This window comes from Pinus tabuliformis, chromosome 7 (assembly GCF_031772625.1).
Source record: "Pinus tabuliformis cultivar Carrire ecotype Pingquan chromosome 7, CPIR1, whole genome shotgun sequence".
Taxonomy (NCBI): Eukaryota; Viridiplantae; Streptophyta; class Pinopsida; order Pinales; family Pinaceae; genus Pinus; species Pinus tabuliformis.
In genome coordinates this window covers 1623098667-1623119126 of record NC_142293.1, presented here as the reverse complement: position 1 = coordinate 1623119126, position 20460 = coordinate 1623098667, and the positions used below count along the sequence as shown (strand labels likewise).

The window sequence follows — 20460 nt, the reverse complement described above, 5'->3', positions numbered from 1 at the left end:
ATCTCTGAAGTTTATCTGACACCTTTCCTAGGGTTTCCCCTGTTGTTCTGGAGGAGAGCTGGCATAAAATGAGAGGAAGAGTTGCTGTGGTAACAATGGGCAACCTTCCTAGGTGCCTCTAGAGTTTCACTTGGTTTTGGGAGTTTGGATATTTTAAACGCGGGTTTGGGAGTTAATATATGGAAATAAATGATAAAACTAGATATACTTTCTTGGTTCCGTAAAACCAGAAAATCATTATAGACTATGTAGCTTTTGTTGTTAACTCTTTTTTTGGGTGGCATGTTGCTTGGATCATATATTGGCTTAATTTGTTAAAATCTTTAATCAGCTCTGGCATTCTTTTATTTGTAACACTGTTTTACTTTCATTTTTAGAATCAGTATTGAATGAACTCTAACATGCTTTTGAAAGATTATTATTTTCTTGATTTTCTCAGCTTAATTAAGAGAAAAGGTTAGGAATTCCCTTATTTTTGGCCTGAGAAACAAATGGTAACTATTGCAGGTTGAATATAAAATGTTGCTTATTCAGTATTCTACCTTGTGACACAGGTTATAAGCCTATTGGCAAAAATGCAGCTGTCTGCACAAAGTCAAAATTCTAAGATTCGGGTATCTGTTCCACCAACTAGAAGTGATATTCTCCACAAGTGTGATGTAATGGAGGTATTTATCTATGCGATTGATTATTCTTTTAACTAGTAAATTTTATTTACTTGTGGTGTATAGTAGGGGACTGACTTGCATGGTTAGATATTTTAATGGGGAAGATCTTGTCTTATGATCTTCTAAGTGATCTGAGTTTTCTTTAGCACTAACAAAATAGCTCTATTTTTTGGACAGGACGTTTCTATTGCCTATGGGTTTAACAATATCCCAAAGACCAAACCAAAGTCATTAACTCAAGGAAAACAACATCCCTTGAATCATCTCAGCGACTTGATAAGGTCAGAGGTATGGTTCTCAATATAGAAGAATATCCAAGTTGATAATATAGTTAGGCATGAGTCATTAAAATAGTTGTGACTTATTTGCACGAAAGCATTATATCATTGTTACTTGGGAAAATCTGAAATCCCCTTACTTATGTAGTACACCTCTTATTTAGAGTGGCCAGGATATTGATTTAACATGTTCTTCATTGGTGAACCCAAGGGTTATATGTAACGGAATCACTATGATATTAACAGAACATTATTACGAGTTAGTGTAAAGCCTAGCTTCACCAATAACCTAGAACTCTGTTGGAGCTAAGAGTAATCAAGATTGGATATTTGTGTTGCAAGCTATATTTAAATAATAATGTCCCATCAGCCTGAAACCAACTAAGCTGTCAGTCATCAGCTCTTCTAACATCTGAGGTCGAGAAAAGTGTTAATGAGTTCCTGCCATCAACTGGTTCAGTCTCTTGAAATCTTCACTGGTCAACTGACCTGATATTCTAGTTGCACTCATGATGCCTTTTCGGATTGGAACCATCCTGAATGTATGTGGTTTCTTTAAATTCACACATCTAGAGTCAGTTGCATTTGGATTTCATGCATTTAAACTACATACTTAACAGCATATAATGTTTGTTTTTGCTTTAGTTGAGGTTCCTTTAATTTTTCCATTAATGGCTAGTTTTTATTGATGCCTGATATGTTGCTTTTTCATTCACTAAAAAGTGATATTTAGAGCCAGGTTTGTGTGTCATTTATTGCATTGGAAAATATAGATCGAGAGCTCTGCAACAAGGGATGATGTGGTATACTCTTGAGTACTACTAATGATGCTACAAGCTCCACAAAACAAAAAATAATGATGAAGTAGTAACACTTTAGATAGGATTAAATTATTATAACAGCGACAGAAATTTAGATACAATTATAAAAGAGCATTTGTTTGAAGAACAGTGTCAATTGAAATCTACTAACAAAGTCAATTGAAATAGTGTCTATTATACATGATCACTATTACTTATGTTCAATAATTTTTCTGTAGAGTTCTGTCTATTAGGATATTCATGTCTCTTACTTCCTGTGTATTTGAGAATGTGTCTCTTTTCCATTGGACCATTTTGCCTTTTTGTTTTTATCTAAGAATGGCTATAGACAACTATGATTACCACAAGGTATGTTACAAAGAGTATGAGAGCCTTGCCAATGGCATATGGCCATTTCATCTCAGTTGCCCTTCATCTCTACAAGTTTTGAATGTAGTCACTAATAAAATGTAGACATTGCAGAGCAATGTAGTTGAAAACCTCCTGAGTGGGTGCAGATGAGGCTAGGTGCAAGTCCCAGGACCCTGACTAAAGATAGTCTTGAAGTATTTCTTAAGAGGAATTTAGACAGTGCCAGGGCTATGAAAGAACTTCTCAAGGCTATAAACCCTTCCAAGTCATTCCAGTAATCCTTTCATTAGAGCCTGTTTCATTGTTCATCACCAACTCAGGTGCCTCTAAAACAAATCCCTGTTCTCTTTGCTGCTAAAATCAGAGCAGCAATCTGATGGAAAACTAGAGACCTGCTGCCACTGATAAAAAAACTAATAAAAGGAACTTCTCCAAACTCACTGTTATTTGAGTAGAAATTGCTACTACAAACGCTGCCTATAATAACAGTGATTTATACAATCTCTATTGGACAGTATTGATAACAATTAGAATTGAATTATTAATTGCCAAGCAGCACCACTAGTGCTGCTTAGTGGCTGTTGCAGAGCTGCCACTAGGTCAGTCAAAAATAATAATAACTGAAATTATCTATATTTCTTTGGCATTTTCAATCAAAAATTTTAAGTCATTTAAGCTTTCGCTACTAAGTTCCAGAGTTATTGTTTCCCGCTTTCTCATTAATGGGAGATATTTGACTATTTCCACAAAAATTCCCATATTTTGTTATGCTAAATGAGTTCTATGCTTTTAAAACATTTTGAACCAGCAATGTTCATTGCAACTTTTCATTCGTATCGTTTTTCTGTACTCTCTAATCGATTTACATTGCCCCCTTTTTTCCTTGTATAAAATGACTAAAATATATAATATTAAAATGCATCATATAATATAGATAGCTAAAGTAATATAGCATATGGTATGTACTATATATCTTTTTAGCTCCCGTGTATTGAGCATTCCAAGTGAGGACGCTGATACCTTGCTAGTGCCCTGCAGATTTCCCACCTCTTCTTCAGATTTTCGGCATGGAGGATCAGAATAGCCATCATTCGAATTACCGGTTAGTAATGCTGTAGGACTCTGTGGGAATGTATCCCACGATGTCCCTGGCCATTATGCCTTTTGGAGAAAAGGGTTGAACCAACTAAGCTATATGTATTAATTTTTTAACCTTAATATACTATATATTTGTCGATCATGTCTTCCATCATTGCAATGATTGGCAAGGAAGATGTGACAGTTCAACTAAGGTCAAACACGATTGCTTAGTAACTTGGGTAGGTCAACAGGCCACTGATTTAGCAGCTGTGGCAGATAGGATTTGTCGTTATAACCCCCTAAGGTGGTTTGTGCACTGCTGGTTTCATAGGGGAACACCTATGCCTGGCAGTGATATTTCTGGCAGATGGTTTCATAAAGGTGTATAACCAGTAGATAAGTGGGCTGTCCTTTAAATATTTTGTACAAATGCTAGTTGTTGGACTAACATTTGTTTAATTGATAGGATAGCGTGCTGTGTGCCCTTGATTTTTGGGGGCTAGAAGTTGTGACCTTTTGGGCTAGCACCTTTTAAACCAATGGAAACAATATGCCCCTTTTTCATGTTTATGACATGGTTATTAACTTTGTGAAGGTAGCCTTCTTGGCCTTCTCTCCTTTTGCAATGCAGTTTCGTTAATTTTAGATAACAATGGTATGTTCTATGCTTAGCACAATTTACTTCAATGTTCTTTAGCAGCCCAATAACAATTTTATGTAGCAATCACATCAACCATTTATCACATTGACAGTGAATGCAAATAGAACATAAAAACATATGCAGAAGACAAGCCAAGACAAGAGGACACCAAATGTGGCGGATGCTAGGGAAAAACCCCAATGTGGGGAAAACCCTTTGACCAAATCTTCTTATTATTATTCAATAGTTCAGCAGAGAGAGAGAGAGAGTACAAAAGTCAAATACACTAGCCCAATACAAAGTCAAATCAGCCCTGTCAAATTCTGCAGTCAAACTTTAGCCCTAACCAGAAAGTCAACGCTGGTCAAATCAGCAGCAAGTTACCTCCTTTGAAGCTCGGTCAAAGGAAGATTAATTCGACATCCATCAAGGGTCAAAGTCAACCCAAAACAGTCCTACAAATACTGGTCAAACAGCAGTCAGCCCTGCGGTCAACACTGGTCAAAGAGTCCCAAACACCTTGATTTCTGTGCCAGAGAATGTGGCCTAGAGAAATCGGAATTCTGCCTCCAAAACCGCAGTCAAATTCAGTCAAAACAGTCTCGGTCAATGCTGGTCAAACAGTCTGAAATTTGGTTCTGTTTTAGCCCAGAAATTCTGTCCTAGCCGCACGTGAGAGAGAGAGAGAGTGAAGAAGCCCAAGCTGTATGAACTAATCTGATGAAGAGAGAAGAATGTGTGAGTGAATGATGTCCAAATGAGGTGTGAGGTCTCTTCTATTTATACACTTTGATGTGGTTGAAGAGACACATCTATTGGGCTTCTTGAGCCTACATTACGTTGAGGCCGACCGGAACAATATGTACATGTGAGAGAATAAATTCAAAATCACACTTTTGCTTGTCCGAATGAGATGATCTATATATCAAACTTGGACCTCTCGAAAAGAGGAATCCAGTGCAATAATCATCTCCATCATATGAGCTGTCCTAAGGTGCCCTAATTGCCATTTTTAACACTCCCTCTCAACTAGGGAGAATTCCACCTGCCAATCCATCTGTCACCATCATTCCATCTTGTCATCGTGTACCATATTTTCCATCACTACTCTGCTCTGCTGAACCATGAAGTAATAACGAAGAAGAAGTGATTGAGAGTGAGTCACTAGACCTTACCACTCTCCATTGACAAAAGTCAATCCTTGATCCCAGATCAAGTTGTTGAACACCATGCATCCTAGTTATAGGGAGTATGACAGTACACGATGCGTCCGTCAGTAGTGCTATGGTCCCTAACCACTTTTCCCAACTCATTGGGCAGATGAGAGATACTTAACATGAGTCCCAGACTCTATGGGTAGGATGTATGCAGTGGCATCGACAGGAGAAGGTGAACTCTTGCTCATATGCCATAGGAGAAGGCGAACCACTAATCCTATGCATATGTCAATCCTAGGGGAAGGTGAACCACTCACCCTGTACACAACGCACCACTAGGGGAGGGTGAACCACTCACCCTATGGTTGCTAATAGCTCCAAGAAGTACCCCAATCCCCCAAGAGCTCTCAGAGCTCATTGTCCAACTCATGCGGGACCCTCATAGGAGGGTCTTTCCACAACTCCAATCCTCTCTCAGAATGTTAAGAATTTGACCTTCCTCAAAGGTTTCATGAGAATGTTTGTGACCTGCTCATCCTTCCTGATGTGTTGGAGCCTCATTGCTCCCCGTTGTACCATATCCCGAATAAAGTGGTACCTAATATCAATGTGCTTGGAGTAGTCGTGGAACACGAGATTCTCTGAAAGGCGAATTCCACTCTGGATGTTGCAGAAGATCACGGTGGTATCTAGCACGTGCTCAAATAGCTCACTGAAGGTCTTCCTCAACCAAACAACTTCACAATAGGCCATACTCGCTGCAATGTATTTGGTTTCAGCGGAGCTTAAAGCAATCGATTTATGCTTTCTGCTCATCCGAGATATTGAAGCAGACCCCAACGAGAATTAACACCCATACACACTCTTATGATCCACCACACTGCCAACCCAGTTAGCATTTGTATACTCATGCAGCCTCAAGTTCTCGACAGTGTATCTCAGTCCATAGTGGATTGTGCCTCAGAGATATCTCAAGAGATTCTTAGCAGCAATCCAATGAATGTGATGAGGCTCGGCCATAAATTGACTCAACGTGTTCACAATGAAGCATATGTCAGGACGAGAGTTTGCCAAGAACATCAGGGCTCCCGCTAGTTGTCGATACTCAGAAGGGTTTGCTAATCCGGGCCCAACAACACTTCCACATAGCTTCTTGAAGTTGAGTTCCATCGGAGTAGACACGGACTTGTAATCCACCATCGCACATCTCTCAAGCAGCTTCACAATGTATTTTCCTTGAGAAAAGAAAATCTCACTTGGCTTTTGCCAGACCTCTAGCCCTAGGAAAGTAGTGCATCAGCCCTAGGTCCTTCATATCGAATTCGGAAGCCAACTCCCTGTTGGATTGATAAATTAGAGGGTCATCACCTATCAAACATAGATCATCCACATAAAGGACCAGAATGAGAGGCCTATCCTTTTCAACCTTGAATTATAGGTTCGGGTCAGCGTCGCTGCTTGTAAATCCCAGCTTCATAAGATAGCTATCAATCCTCTCATGCCAAGCCTTATGGGCTTGATTCAACCCATAGAGGGATTTCTTCAACTTGCATACATGTGTCTTACGATCTTGAACTTTGAACCCCTCGGGTTGTTCTACATAGACTTCCTCCTTAAGTGAGCCATGCAAGAAGGCAATTTTGACATCCATTTGGTGTGAGATCCATCCTTGAGAGGCAACAAGGGCTATGATTGAACGGATAGTTGTATATTGGGCAAATGGTGCAAATATCTCATCATAGTCTACTCCTTTTTGAGAGAAGCCTCAAGCAAAGTACCTGGCCTTGAACTTTTCAACACTCCCATCAACTCCATGTTTGATTTTGTAAAGCCATTTTGATGTGATCACTGACTTGTCCTTGGGTCTAAAAACCACATCCCATACATCATTCTTCATGATCGACTCATATTCCTCGTTCATCGCATTCGTCCAAACTTGGTGCTTCATGGCTTGTTTGAATGTACATGGCTCAGATTGAACTATGGTACTCACAACAGCTAAGTACCCTTGGTAACTATTCGACTTCTTGCTTTCATGAAATGTTCCCCTTGGTGCAATATATCTCTTGGCATCTTCAAGAGTATCTTTGAGTCACAAAGGTCTTTTTCTTGAAGTAGAGGGTTCACTAGGAGGTGGATCAATGGGATCCATTGAACCTTCAACTTCGGGCATCAGATCATCTATCGGAGATTCATCTTGTTTTCCTGCATCATCATCATTGTCTTTCCTAGGGATAGGAAGATCTCGGTCTTTCCCAAGGGCAAAATCTTCATCGAAAGTAACATCATGACTTATTTCCACTTTATTTGACCAGACACATAGATTCTATATGCCTTCGAAGTTTCATTGTAGCCCACAAACATTCCTTTCTTCCCAGATGCATCTAGCTTGTTTCTTTTCTCCTTCGGCACCTGAAAATATACGGGACAGCCAAAAATTCTAAAATGAGAAGCATCAGGTTTCATACCGGTGAAAACTTCTTCGGGTGTCTTGAAGTCCAATGTTTGATGCGGGCATCTATTTTGAACATACGCAACGGTGTTGGCAACTTCTCCCCATAAGAACTTTGGTAGGCCTTGGTCATGAAGCATGGCATGTGGCTTTTATGATAGTTCGATTCTTCTTTTCAGCAACTCCATTTTTTACAGGAGTATATATAGTAGTGGTCTCCCTGTTAATGCCAGCGTCTCTACAATAGTCATTGAATTCATTTGATTCATATTCAGTTCCATTATTGGTCTTTAATATTTTGATTTTCTTCCCTGTTTTATTTTCGACCAAGGCTTTGAAAGAGCGGAACCATTTGAACACTTCGTCCTTCTTCAAGAAATAGATCCATGTTTTGTGAGAGAAGTCATCCACAAAAATTGCATAGTACAAGTATCCTCCTAAAGATGTTACGGGCAACATATTTGATAGATCAAAATGGATCAATTGAAGAATATTGTTTGTTTGACTTTCACTTGAAGGGAATGAAACATTAATAGATCGACAAAAAACAAGCCAAGACAAGAGACACCAGATGTGGCGGCTAGCCAGGGACAAACCCCAATGTGGGGAAACCCTTTGATCAATTCTTCTTTAATCTTCAATAGTTCAACAGAGAGAGAAATAGTACAATAGTTCAGATCTGTAATTTTTATGACAATAGTAAAAGAAGCCCTAACCAGCACTTGTGGATCAGATGATTCACAATTAGTCTATAATCAACCTTAGTCAACCCAGCCTTCAACAGAGATGAAGGACAACCCGAAACAGTTCAGAGAAAAAGGTCAAATCTCGTCAACGTCTAGGCAGCCCTACGGTCAGCCCTAACCAGATTTGTGCTGGTCACTTTGTGGTCAAGTCAGCCCTCCAAACAGTAGTTCTGATTTGTGGCTTGCTTGAGGGAGACTCCCCACACAAGGTTGCAGTTAAAGGAGGCTTCTCGCTGGTCAACGTTGTCCCTGTTTGCTGGTTGCACCCTAGGTCAACGTAGAACAGACCTGCATCCCTCTCCTTGCTGCGTCCTTCTTCTCCCACTAGCTGCTCCTTTGTTAACCCAAACACGAAAGGAGAGAGAGAGAAGAAGAGATGATGAGATGAGATTCTAAAATGACTCAACCTCTCTTCTATTTATATGAAACGCTGGGCATGTGTGCCACACACTTCGCTGCTGGCCGACCTTGACAATTTGTCAAGTAATTAGAAATAAATTCATATCTCCATAAATACTCGTCGGAATTAGATGATCTTTAGATCAATCTTACACCTCTCGACGAGAGGAATCTAGGAAAAATATTAGCTGCCATAAATAAGGTGACCCACATGGAGTTTGGCCCTAGTTGCCAATTTTAACACTCCCTCTCAACTATGGAGAACTCCATTTGCTAATCCGTCTAACCGTCGGTACTATCTCTGCCATCAAATGCACTGCCTTACATTGCTAGGCTCTGCTCTGCTGAACTATGAAGAAGAAGAAATGATCGAGGATGTATCATACCATCCTCCACTGACCCGAAGTCAGTCTTAGAGTGTGTCATACCACTCTCACTGATCCTAGATCAATGGAGGTCATCCTAGATACAACGATGCGTCCATCGATATTACTACTAATGGTCCCTAACCCCATTTCCCTACTCATTGATAAGATGAGAGGTACTTCCCATGAGTCCTAGACTGCATGGGTAGGATGCCTCGACAGGAGAACTAATCATCTTGTCCCAAAGTCGCCACGGGGTATCACAGGGGAAGGTTGAACCTTTCACCCTGTACATAGCACACCACTAGGGGAGGGTGAGTCGCCCTGTGGTCGTATGTCGCTCCAAGAAGTACCCCACGCCCCCCTGGAGCTCCTAGAGCTCAATTTATGCATCATACACGACCCTCATAAGAGGGTCTCTCAACGACACCAAGTCGTTCTCGGAAAGTCAGGAATTTGACCTTTCTCAGGGGCTCCGTCAAAATTTCGGAGACCTGCTCATTTGTACAGATATGTTGGAGCCTTATTGGTCCCCGCTGCACCATATCCCGGATATAGTGGTACCTGATATCGATATGCTTGGAGCGATCATGAAATACATGATTCTCTGATAAACGAATCCTGCTCTGGTTGTCAAACATGATCATGGTAGTGTCCAATGTAAATCCAAACAACTCACTGAATAGCTTCCGCAACCAGACCGCCTCACAAGAGGCCATACTCGCAGCAATGTACTCTGCCTCAGCGGTGCTCAAAGCCACCAAATTCTGCTTCCTGCTCATCTAGGATATCGAGGCAGATCCCAAAGAGAAGTAGCACTCGGAAGTGCTCTTTCGGTCCACCACACTACCTGCCCAATCAACATTGGTATATCCATGTAGTCTTACATCTCCGACAGTGTATCTCAACCCATGAGTGATTGTGCCACGAAGGTATCTCAACAGATTCTTGGCACCAATCCAATGTGTGTGGTGAGGCTCAACCATATGTTGACTCAATGTGTTGACTGCAAAACATATATCCAGACGGGAGTTCACCAAGAACATCAATGCTCTGATGAGTTGACGATAATCGGTAGCATTATGTAAAGCTGGTCCGACAACACTATCGCTTAACTTCTTGAAGTCAAGCTCCATCGGGGTAGTCACGGGCTTGCAGTCCACCATACCGAATCTCTCCAATACCTTCACCACATATTTTCCTTGAGATAGGAAAATATCTCCTGGCTTCTGCGAGACATCCAGTCCTAGGAAATAGTGCATCAGTCCTAGGTCCTTCATCTCAAATTCAGAAGCCAACTCCCTCTTACATTTGTGAATGAGAGGGTCTGCACCTGTTAGAAAGAGGTCGTCAATGTACAACACCAGTATGAGAGGTTTGTCATCTTCAACCTTAAAGTAAAGGTTAGGGTCGGCTTCACTCCTAGTGAATCCCAGCTTCATCAAGTAGCTATCGATCCTCTCATACCATGCTCAGGGTGCTTGCTTCAGCCCATAGAGGGCTTTCTTCAACCTGCACACATGAGATTCCCGATCATGAATCTCAAATCCTTCGGGTTGTTCCACATAGACTTCCTCTTTGATCGAACCATGCAAGAATGCAGTCTTGACATCCATTTGATGTAGGCTCCATCCTTGCGAAGCAGCAAGGGCTATGATGGAGCAAATGGTGGTGTATTGGGCAACAGGTGCAAATATCTCGTCATAGTCTATGCCTTCCTTCTGAGAGAAGCCACAAGTGACAAAACGAGCCTAATATTTTTCAGCACTCCCATTAGCTCCAAAGCCATTTTGAAGTGACAACTGCTTTGTCTCGGGGTCTGGTGACCACATCCCAGACATCGTTCTTCATGATGGACTCATAGTCCTCAGTTGTAGCATACTTCCATATTTGATGCTTGACAACTTCTGCGAACGACGAAGGCCCATTTTGTATGATTGTGCTCATGATGGTCAAGTATCCTTGATTTTCTTACTTTCACGGAAAGTTCCTTTGGGTGCAATGTGTCTTTCGACATCATCAAGTGTCCCCTTGAGCCATGAAGGCCTCTTCCTAGAAGAGGAAGGCTCTTGTGGAGGGGGATCAATAGGATCCATAGGTTCTTCCACATCGGGCATCGTCTCATCTTCCTTTTCCTCCGGTTTCTTGGTGTCAACTTCTTTAGATTCCCTTAGAGTAGGAAGATTGTCAACTTTGCTAAGAGCCATATCTTCGTCAAAGGTGAGATCATGGCTAATCTCGACTTCCCTTTGACCAGCCACATAGATTCTATAGCCCTTAGTATTTTCTCTATAGCCCACGAAGATTCTTTGCTTTCCAGATGCACCCAATTTATTCCTTTTCTCCTTCGGCACATGAAAATATACGGGACTCCCAAAAATTATAAAATGAGATACGTCAGGTTTCTTACCAGTGAAAATCTCTTCGGGAGTGTTGGAACCCAATGCTTGATGAGGGCACCGGTTTTGTACATATACGGCGGTATTCGCAGCTTCGGCCCATAGAAACTTCGGAAGTCTTTGATCATGGAGCATAGCACAGACAACTTCCACAATCATACGATTCTTCCTTTCCGCCACACTATTCTGCTCAAGAGTATATGGTGTTGTAGCCCCCCTCTTAATGCCAGACTCTTTGCAAAAGTCATGGAACTCATTGGATTCATACTCAGTCCCATTATCAATCCTTAAGATCTTGATCTTCTTTTTGGTTTGATTCTCGATCAAGGCTTCAAAGTAATGAAACCAGGAGAACACTTCATCCTTCTTTTTCAAGAAGTATATCCAAGTCTTGCGAGAATAATCATCTGTAAATATGAGGTATAGATATCCTCCCGAGGAGTTCACAAGCATCATACCAGATATGTCTGAGTGAACCAGCTGCAATATATCGGAGGTCTTGCTATGGCTTGAGGGGAATGGTCCCCTTTTGAGGTTTCCTTCGGTACATCCCGGACATACACCTTCTTGCTCTAATTTGAACTCGGGCATCCTGGTCACCATTTGTCTCACATCGGGTAGAGCTTTATAATGAAGGTGAGCAAACCTCCGGTGCCATAGTTCAAACTGAAGAGATGTGTCACAAGACATGACACCCAACAGACTTCCTCCAACCTGATATAATGAATCAACTCGAAATTCAAGAGTGAAAGCATCTTTAAAATTCTTTTTCCATACATGTACCTTACCATCGATGAAGGCCACCTTGTAGCCTTTGTCTTCCATTGCCGAAATGGACACCAGGTTCTTTAGGAGATCATGTACATATAGGACTTCTTGTAAATGAATTGTATTACCCTGATTCAATTGAAGAGTGACATTCCGTACGCCTTTCACGGGATGTTTGGAGTTGTCCCCAAGAACAATTTCCAGGTTGGTCTCCTTTTCTATCAGATTAGAGAGAGATTCTTTGTAACCAGTGAAGTGTCTTGAGGCACCACTATGAATAAGCCAATTTCCCAGCGAGTCTGGGGGAGCAGTAGTAGAGAGGGCCATTGGTAGATAATATTCATCTTTCTTATTGTTAACAATGTTAGATTCATACCTGGAGTTTCTTTCCTTCTTGGAGGGTTGACCTCTTCTTTGATTTTTGACATTCCTTTTGCCATTGAACCTGCCATTCCTTTGATTGCCACAAGAGTGATTTTGATCATCGTCATGATGTGAGTCCCTTTTATCAGGGCACTCCCTTGCATGATGTGACTCCCTTTTATCAGGGCACTCCCTTGCATGATGTGAGTCCCTTTTTGTTGCAATTGTAACATCGTCCTTTTCTTCCACCCTTAGGTCGGACGTTTCCTTTGGATTTAGCCCCGGAATAGTTTCTCCTTTTAGCATGAGAGGAGAAAGCAAAGGGATTGCCTCTATGTGCAGGCATTTCCTGCTCTTCAATCCTTGTTTCTTCTTGAATGCATCTCGCCATCAATTCCTCAAATCCAGGAATTACATTATTGTTGAGAAGAGTGGTTTTGAATATATACCATTCAGATGGGAGCCCTCCGAGAGTTGTGATAGTCATTTCCCTGTCAGGAACTACTTCCCCAATTGATAGGAGATCATTCTTGATCTCGGTGATCCTTAAGAAATATGCTTGCATACTCTCATCTTTGCCCTTCTTAATTTCCTTCAGCTTATTTCTAAGGAACAAAACTTGATTTGCATCATTAACTTTAAATAAACTCACCAGTCTATTGTAGATTTCCTTGGAGGTGGTCAGCTCGGAAACATAGGCCACCAGGCGCTTGTCGATAGAGTCCCGGATGATCTTCTTTGCTTTGACTTCTCCCCTGGTCCACTTGTTCCTAGCAGCAGCGGATGCATTTGATGGAGGCTCGACAATTCTGCCTCTCACATGGTCCAACACTTCCTGCTCTTCTAATGTCAGATCGAGAGACATCTTCCATCCGTGATAGTTAGACTTCTCACAGAGCTTGTCTTCAGCAGGGAAGTGTGATGAGGACCCCATGAAGTCTTAGGATTGCTTCAACAGCCTTCGGTGATTGCTCGTGCTCTTGCTCTTGCTTGGGCTTTGTCTTCACCTCAGCTCTGATACCATGTTAATTTATGGTATGTTCTATGCTTAGAGCAGTTTACTTCAAATCTTCTTATTAGCCACTGATTTAGCAATCACATAAACATAAAGTAAAGTGCAGATAGAACATTAATAGACACTAGATGTGGCGGCTAGCCAGGGACAAACCCCAGATTTGCGCTGGTCACTTTGTGGTCAAATCAGCCCTCCAAACAGAAGATCTGATTTGTGGCTTGCTTGAGGGAAACTCCCCACACAAGGCCGCAGTCAAAGGAGGCTTCTCACTGGTCAACGCTGTCCCTGTTTGCTGGCTGCACCCAGGTCAACACAGAACAGACCTGCCTCCCTTCCTTGCTGCGTCCTTCTTCTCCCGCTACCTGCTCCTTTGTTAACCCAAACAAGAAAGGAGAGTGAGAGAGAAGAAGAGATGATGAGATGAGATGCTAAAATGACTCAACCTCTCTTCTATTTATATGAAACGCTGGGCATGTGTGCCACACACTTTAGCTGCGGGCCGACCTTGACAATTTGTCAAGTAATTAGAAATAAATTCATATCTCCATAAATACTCGTCGGAATCAGATGATCTTTAGATTAATCCTACACCTCTCGACGAGAGGAACCTAGGAAAAATATCAGCTGCCATAAATAAGGTGACCCACATGGAGTTTGGCCCTAGTTGCCAATTTTAACAATTACAGATAAACAAATCACATCCGTGTACAAGCAGATATAAAAAGGAAAATAATCAATTGAAAACTGTTTGAAAATGAACATTGTAATGGGATAATAACGAAATAGCAAACTCATGAAAGCCACAAGATATTACATGGTAAAACCCATGGAACGGGAAATGTCCACAGTTGCAAAGAAAATGAATAATTCTGTCACCTCAGTCGACATAGTACAATGAAACTCAGGTCCCATTTAGTCAACATAGTACAATGAGGACTCAGGTCCAATTTATAGAGCAACCAACTGAATGCAAAGTGCTCACTGATTTGCAGTGTACTAAGTCCCCTGGCCTCTAGCCATATTTTTCAAGTTAAGCTAAGCTTACTGACCACTTGGGATCATGACAATGCAGATTATGATCAAGATGGTTTGTCTAAACTGTGCCAGCTTTATTTGATCATTACAATTCTTAATGTTGGTGATGAAAATGTTGCTTTTTGATGCCCACTAGCTGCATAAATGACTAATTATATGCACGATAAATTAGAACAATTAATTATGAATGTGCACAAATAACTATGCACCAATACCTAAGCCCCGAGGGTTAGCGCAATTGGTCGAGTCCCCGTGGTTAAGCACCTTTGCTATTGAGAGGTCAAGGGTTCAAACTCTCTTGACACTCTCGGGGTCAGGCCCCGTTATTGAGCTGGCAGGAAGTGATCCCTTCGAGCGGATCTGCCTGGAACAATATTCCATGGACGCAGTGACTTACCGATCTCCAGGACCATGAACCACAGAAAAAAAACTATGCACCAATACCCCCCAGTAAGATTGACTTGGAAATGGAGGGAAGTAGGCATTATATGCCATCTTCTCCTTAATGGCATCTTCGTTTATGCTTGGCAAAAAGTGTGCAAGGGACATGACTTATGGCAAGGCTTGATTGAAGTATGATCAGTATTTTAAGGTGCTGGGAAACCAGGAAAGTGCTAAAAAGTAAGCATCAAAGCCTTCAAGATGGCACAATAGGTTGAAACTTGAAGTTGAATATCTAACGTAGATGCACAATTGCTTTATAAATTGGATGTGGGTCCTCATTCTACTATGTTGATTGAGATGACAAATAATTAAGCTCTTTCTTTGCTTCGTGGATGTTGCTCTTGTTGTAGTTTTACCATGTAATAATATCCTATGTCCTTTTTTTTGAGTTTGCTATTTTTTGATCCCATGAGCATGTCCATTTTCAAATAAAAATCATGTGTTTTATACTTCACTAAAATAGCTCCTCTTTCTCTCTCTCAATCGTCACAAGTGATATATGGTGTCACATGTGTTAAGTTGTCTCTCAATCCTGACTCAATATACTGTTGTATCCTATGACTCTTCATATTTCATGTGATACGTGTTAGCTAGACAATTTTCCCTCACTTAACATGACAAATCCTGACACATGGATATGCTAATTACCTTAATAATGACCTCAAGAACTATCTTTTCCAAAGAAAACCTCACTGGGAAATCTGCTTTCCTGGATGGCATCCCTAGTAATCCCAACAGTGTAGACTAGTGCGCCTCACCGAGGGTGATTTAAACCTGCCACCTGCTGGCATTATGCATATGAACTAGCTAAATGAAATGACCTTGGTGAGTTGTGACACTCACATACACAATTAATGTGTTATAATTCCAAATGCTATTTTCATTTATTTAGGGTTCCAAATTATGATTACATACTTTGAAAATTTCCCTAACAGACAGGTGAAGGCAACATTTACACTCTTTGAGGGATAGTAACTATTTATGTTGTGCTTTTTTGCTTGCAGATTGCCATGGCTGGTTTCACAGAAGTACTAACATGGATATTATGCTCTTATGAAGAGAACTTTTCTATGGTGAACAGAAAGGATGACAAGAAAACTGCAGTTGTCATTGGAAACCCTCGTTCTAGTGAATTTGAGGTGATGCATCATTTACTTGTCTTATATTGATAGGAATAAATGAAATTTTAAAACCATGATGTCTGTAATATGAAAAATTTATGTGTATTGTTTTTTCAATTTTGTCCTAAGTCACCTCTTTGATGGCAAGAATCCTAATAGATTTTAGCATCTTTTCTTTTTGCAACGAGTGGTCTGAAGAGAGATATCAGGGTGCATTCAAAATTTGATTCTTAAATTAATGTCTTTGATCTCTTGCTCTCAATGTTAGGATTCCCTTTGTAATTCTTACCATGTCCATTGTCATTTTAACTTTTAACAGGTTGCTCGTACAAGCCTCTTGCCTGGTATTTTGAAGACTATGGGTCACAACAAAGACCATCCCCGGCCTATAAAGGTATAATGTTCTCTGCTTTGCAAGCTGACAGAAGGGGTTACGTTTTTTTGTTACTGGTGGCTCATTCCTAGAAGTCTTTTTGAAAAAAATATTGCATCTCAAATTAAACCTGACTGGTTTATCTTTATTGTAGAGAAACTGCACAGTAGAAACATACCTTATGGTCACACAAAATAATAACATGGTGGGATTTTTTATACACATAGGTTAGGAATGGTGGACATTTGCAAGAATTGTTGATCACAATATAAGATATTTTAGTAAAATTAATAATAAGTTTCAAACCAGCAGTAGATGAAGGAAAGATCAAATGCCCTGAATTTTCTTTTTGAAATTGGCTTCTCTTGTTCATTCACTATTGCATATATATTGAACAAGATGTTCTATAATTGCTAAATTAGACTATGGAGAGTTTCAAAATTACATAGAATGGTGTTGTATAAACGTCCAGCAAATTCTGTTATTCTCTTTAGGGACCACTCACCTGATTTCATTCTTTTGTTATATGTGACTTATTTCCCACTCTATGACTTTACAACATTAGTCTAATACATAACATTTATGACTTCTTAGATAAAATAGACATTAAAATATCGGAACACCCCACTCATAATGTCTATTTTTTTAATCCATAACCCCTGACATCTCTTGGAAGCTGCAATAAATCTGTTCTATCTATTTGGTCTGCACTTGTTTTCTAACGTAATGATGATGAATTTTGACGTGCTTTGTTTCCAAATGATAGATTGGATGCTTTGTCATCTTGGTTGCACTTTGGTTGTCACGGTGTAAAGTTGCTGGTTGCATTTGTGGAAACTTCAAATTGTAGAAAATTCTATGTAACAGGATTGCTTCACATGTTGCTCTGGCTATATTTTTGTGTTCTGATTTTGTTGTTGAAAGAGCTACTAAAGGTAGCTTTTTATTTGCTCATGAAGTCACTCTACTACCAAGAGTAAAAACGCAATTTGTTTTAGATATTGTTTCATCCAGTGTTGATAATATCGGTATCGGCAAAATATTGGCGAGGGTCCAAAAAACATCTTATTGGCAATATCGGCGAAAATATCGGCAAGCATAATATATATATATATATATTATTATTTTTTTTTTTTTTCAGTTTTTTAAACACAGCCGATATTTTCAAAATATGGAGATATTTTGCCAATATTTTCAAAATATCGCGATATTTTGAAAATATCACGATATTTTGAAAATATCGCAATATTTTCTTGGTGATAATATCATTTTGCTGAAAATATGGCGATATTTTCGATTATCACTGATATTATCAACAGTGGTTTCATCCGTACAATACCAAACTGAGGTACCTTTGTTATATCTAAGCTCTCTTTTTGCTGCACTCCAATGTGTCTCCCTGAGATAGTTTAAAAGCCTTGGTAACATTTCAAGTCATTATGTACAAGTACACTGCCCCATAGCATTGTATCAATCAATTGAATCGTTTTTTATTCATTGTTAATTACACATTATTGATCCTATATTGATTTCAACCTGCCATCCTTTTCATTTGGATATTCCTGATGAAAAGGAACAATTGTTTATCTCATACACTTATCTCCAAAAATAAATATTGATGACAAATTTCCCAGACCATTCCCAGATGAAGGTATTCATGTATGTTATTGAAAATTGTAAAAAACACTGTCATTTTGAGTTCCAATTTTTTTTACATGCGTATTGGCATACATGTTTTGAACTTAATTGTGCGTGGTGTCTTAGATTGTTTCCTTGCTTTTCTTATGCTTTGATCGTTTGATATCTACTGGAATAATATTTTGAGAAACTATAGTAAGAAGTCTCTGCAATCAGATATAAAGATGTTAATTCCAGATAGATAAGGTTTTGAGAGTTATAGTCTCCTCATTTAATTCTTCTGCTGTTGTGTTGCAGATATTTGAGGTTGGTGACATCGTCGTTTTGGATGATCAAAAAGACGTTGGTGCTGCAAATCAACGTCGGCTTGCTGCTCTGTATTGCAATTCAAATTCAGGATTCGAGGTTCTCTCTATCTCTCAAGATGCCAGGAAAACATTTTGAAACATTTATTGCTTCTTTTTAGCACTCTTTGCATTTCCTCACACTACCACTTTGTATTCATACTGGATGCACTTTTCAACGCCTTTGACCTACCTTTGTGGTAATTTGATGGACATTAATAAAATTATCTTGTCTTATTTATCTGCTCAGAGCAATTTGAGTAAATGTCCTTGACTTGTGAATGCTGATTAATCTTCCACATCCTACCAGAAATCTCAAACGATGTTTTGCTCTGTTCATTTGTCAATACCAGGATAACCACAGTAGAGGAATTGAAAAGCATTATTTCTTGAGCTTCGGAGACTAAAGGAATGAATGGAACATAGTTTTTCATTGCTGTCCAAATTCTCGCGGCTTATATTGTTTTTCAATTCATGCAGATCATTCATGGTTTGGTTGATAGAATCATGGAGGTTGTTGGTGTGCCTTTTGTCACAGTTGGAGATGATTCGGGTTACTATATAAGGCCATCACATGTAAGATTTAAATGGTTTTGCAGTAGGTAACATAACAAAAGCATGTTGATTTAGTTCCTTGAAACATTCTAGCACGAAGGTAGCTTGAAGGCCTAATTCCAGTTCTATTTATGAACAAGCTAGAGATTGTCCTTAACTTAAATCATAAGAAATTTGAATTTTTAGGGACTTAGCTAATGCTATTCTGTTGCAATCCAATTAAAGGAGCCGGAGTTTTTCCCTGGAAGACAGGCAAGTATTATATTCAAAGGGAAGTCCATTGGGGCATTTGGCATTGTGCATCCTGAGGTAAATCATGTCTTGGTTGACATCTTTAAATGTTATATAGTTTATTGTAAATTGGTTGAGAATTGAGATGAAAATATCCCGATGATGCTGGGGTCTTGTGAAAAGATATATGCTTTGGTGGATAGGAAATTTGTTTTTGGCATCTCTATTGAAAGACGTATAACTTTTTGAAAGGTAGTTTTCCTTTTAAATGTCCTGTAAAAAATTTCCTTGTAAGTTTCCTGAAATAAATAATATGTAAGTCCTTTAATCTATTTCCTTGAAATGTCGTGTAATGAAGTTCCAAATTACTTGTAATCTAGGTTATTGGGATAAAAATTGTTGCCAGCAAATTTAATGGTTTTGATTTGATTGTTGTCCTAATATTTCTTTGTTTGTGTCCAGGTCTTGGCTCGATTTGACATTCCAGATCCATGTTCGATGCTTGAGATGAACATTCAACCATTTTTGTAGATCGTATAATGTAGTTATGCTAACGTGTCAACTAAATCTGACACAAAAGACTGTTGAGTATTCCATCATTGTAAGTTATTGTTTTGTTGTGCCCGCAAAGATCGCTTATCCATACACAAGTATCTTTCTGAGCAGCCAATGCAGTGGTCTGTACATTGGCTCACCTAATTTTAGCAAATATTTATTGTAGTGGACGCTTATTCTTCTTATATGAAAGGTAATGATTTTGAATATGATGTACGAAAAAGTAAAGACTAGCAATTGCCCCAAAAGGTGCAAAGAGGAACTGATAAGCTTGTTAAATTGAAAAAAAGTTGTGCTTTGGTTTCGTTACATTGGCTCTTTTGTTAACCATGTGGTCAGACATATCATGATGATGCTGCCTTGTTTCCTCCAAAGTTAGAAAAGTGTGCCATATTTCAACGTTACTTTGAGGGGGCTGGTCTTGTTTTTCTGAATATTATGTATTGTTTCCAGTTGACAGATATGTCAATTTCTGGGGAGCTATCCTTGCTCGCTCCTGGTTTCGCTATATTGCTGTAGATAGTGGCTGTAATTTCCTGATCTCCTGATCATTGCATCTCTTTTTATATAAAAGTGAACGGTTTTTTCTTTTGAAAAATAAAATAAAAAATTCAACAGACAGTACTTTTCAAATCTCACTAAAACCACCTTTGTTTTGAAAA

At 39.6% G+C, this 20460-nt stretch overlaps 1 protein-coding gene across 1 annotated transcript in view; it reads left to right on the top strand.

Annotated features, from left to right (window-relative positions):
- LOC149254450 (tRNA synthetase beta subunit family protein) overlaps positions 1-20005 on the top strand; it is a 65432-nt gene extending 45427 nt beyond the window's left edge. Inside the window, exons 12-19 of the mRNA XM_089460160.1 lie at positions 555-668; positions 846-956; positions 15986-16120; positions 16422-16496; positions 18411-18518; positions 18938-19033; positions 19238-19321; positions 19706-20005. Coding sequence (XP_089316286.1) covers positions 555-668; positions 846-956; positions 15986-16120; positions 16422-16496; positions 18411-18518; positions 18938-19033; positions 19238-19321; positions 19706-19774 — 792 coding nt within the window. The 3' untranslated portion in view covers positions 19775-20005. The remainder of the gene's footprint in view (positions 1-554; positions 669-845; positions 957-15985; positions 16121-16421; positions 16497-18410; positions 18519-18937; positions 19034-19237; positions 19322-19705) is intronic.
- Positions 20006-20460: the final 455 nt, after the last annotated feature.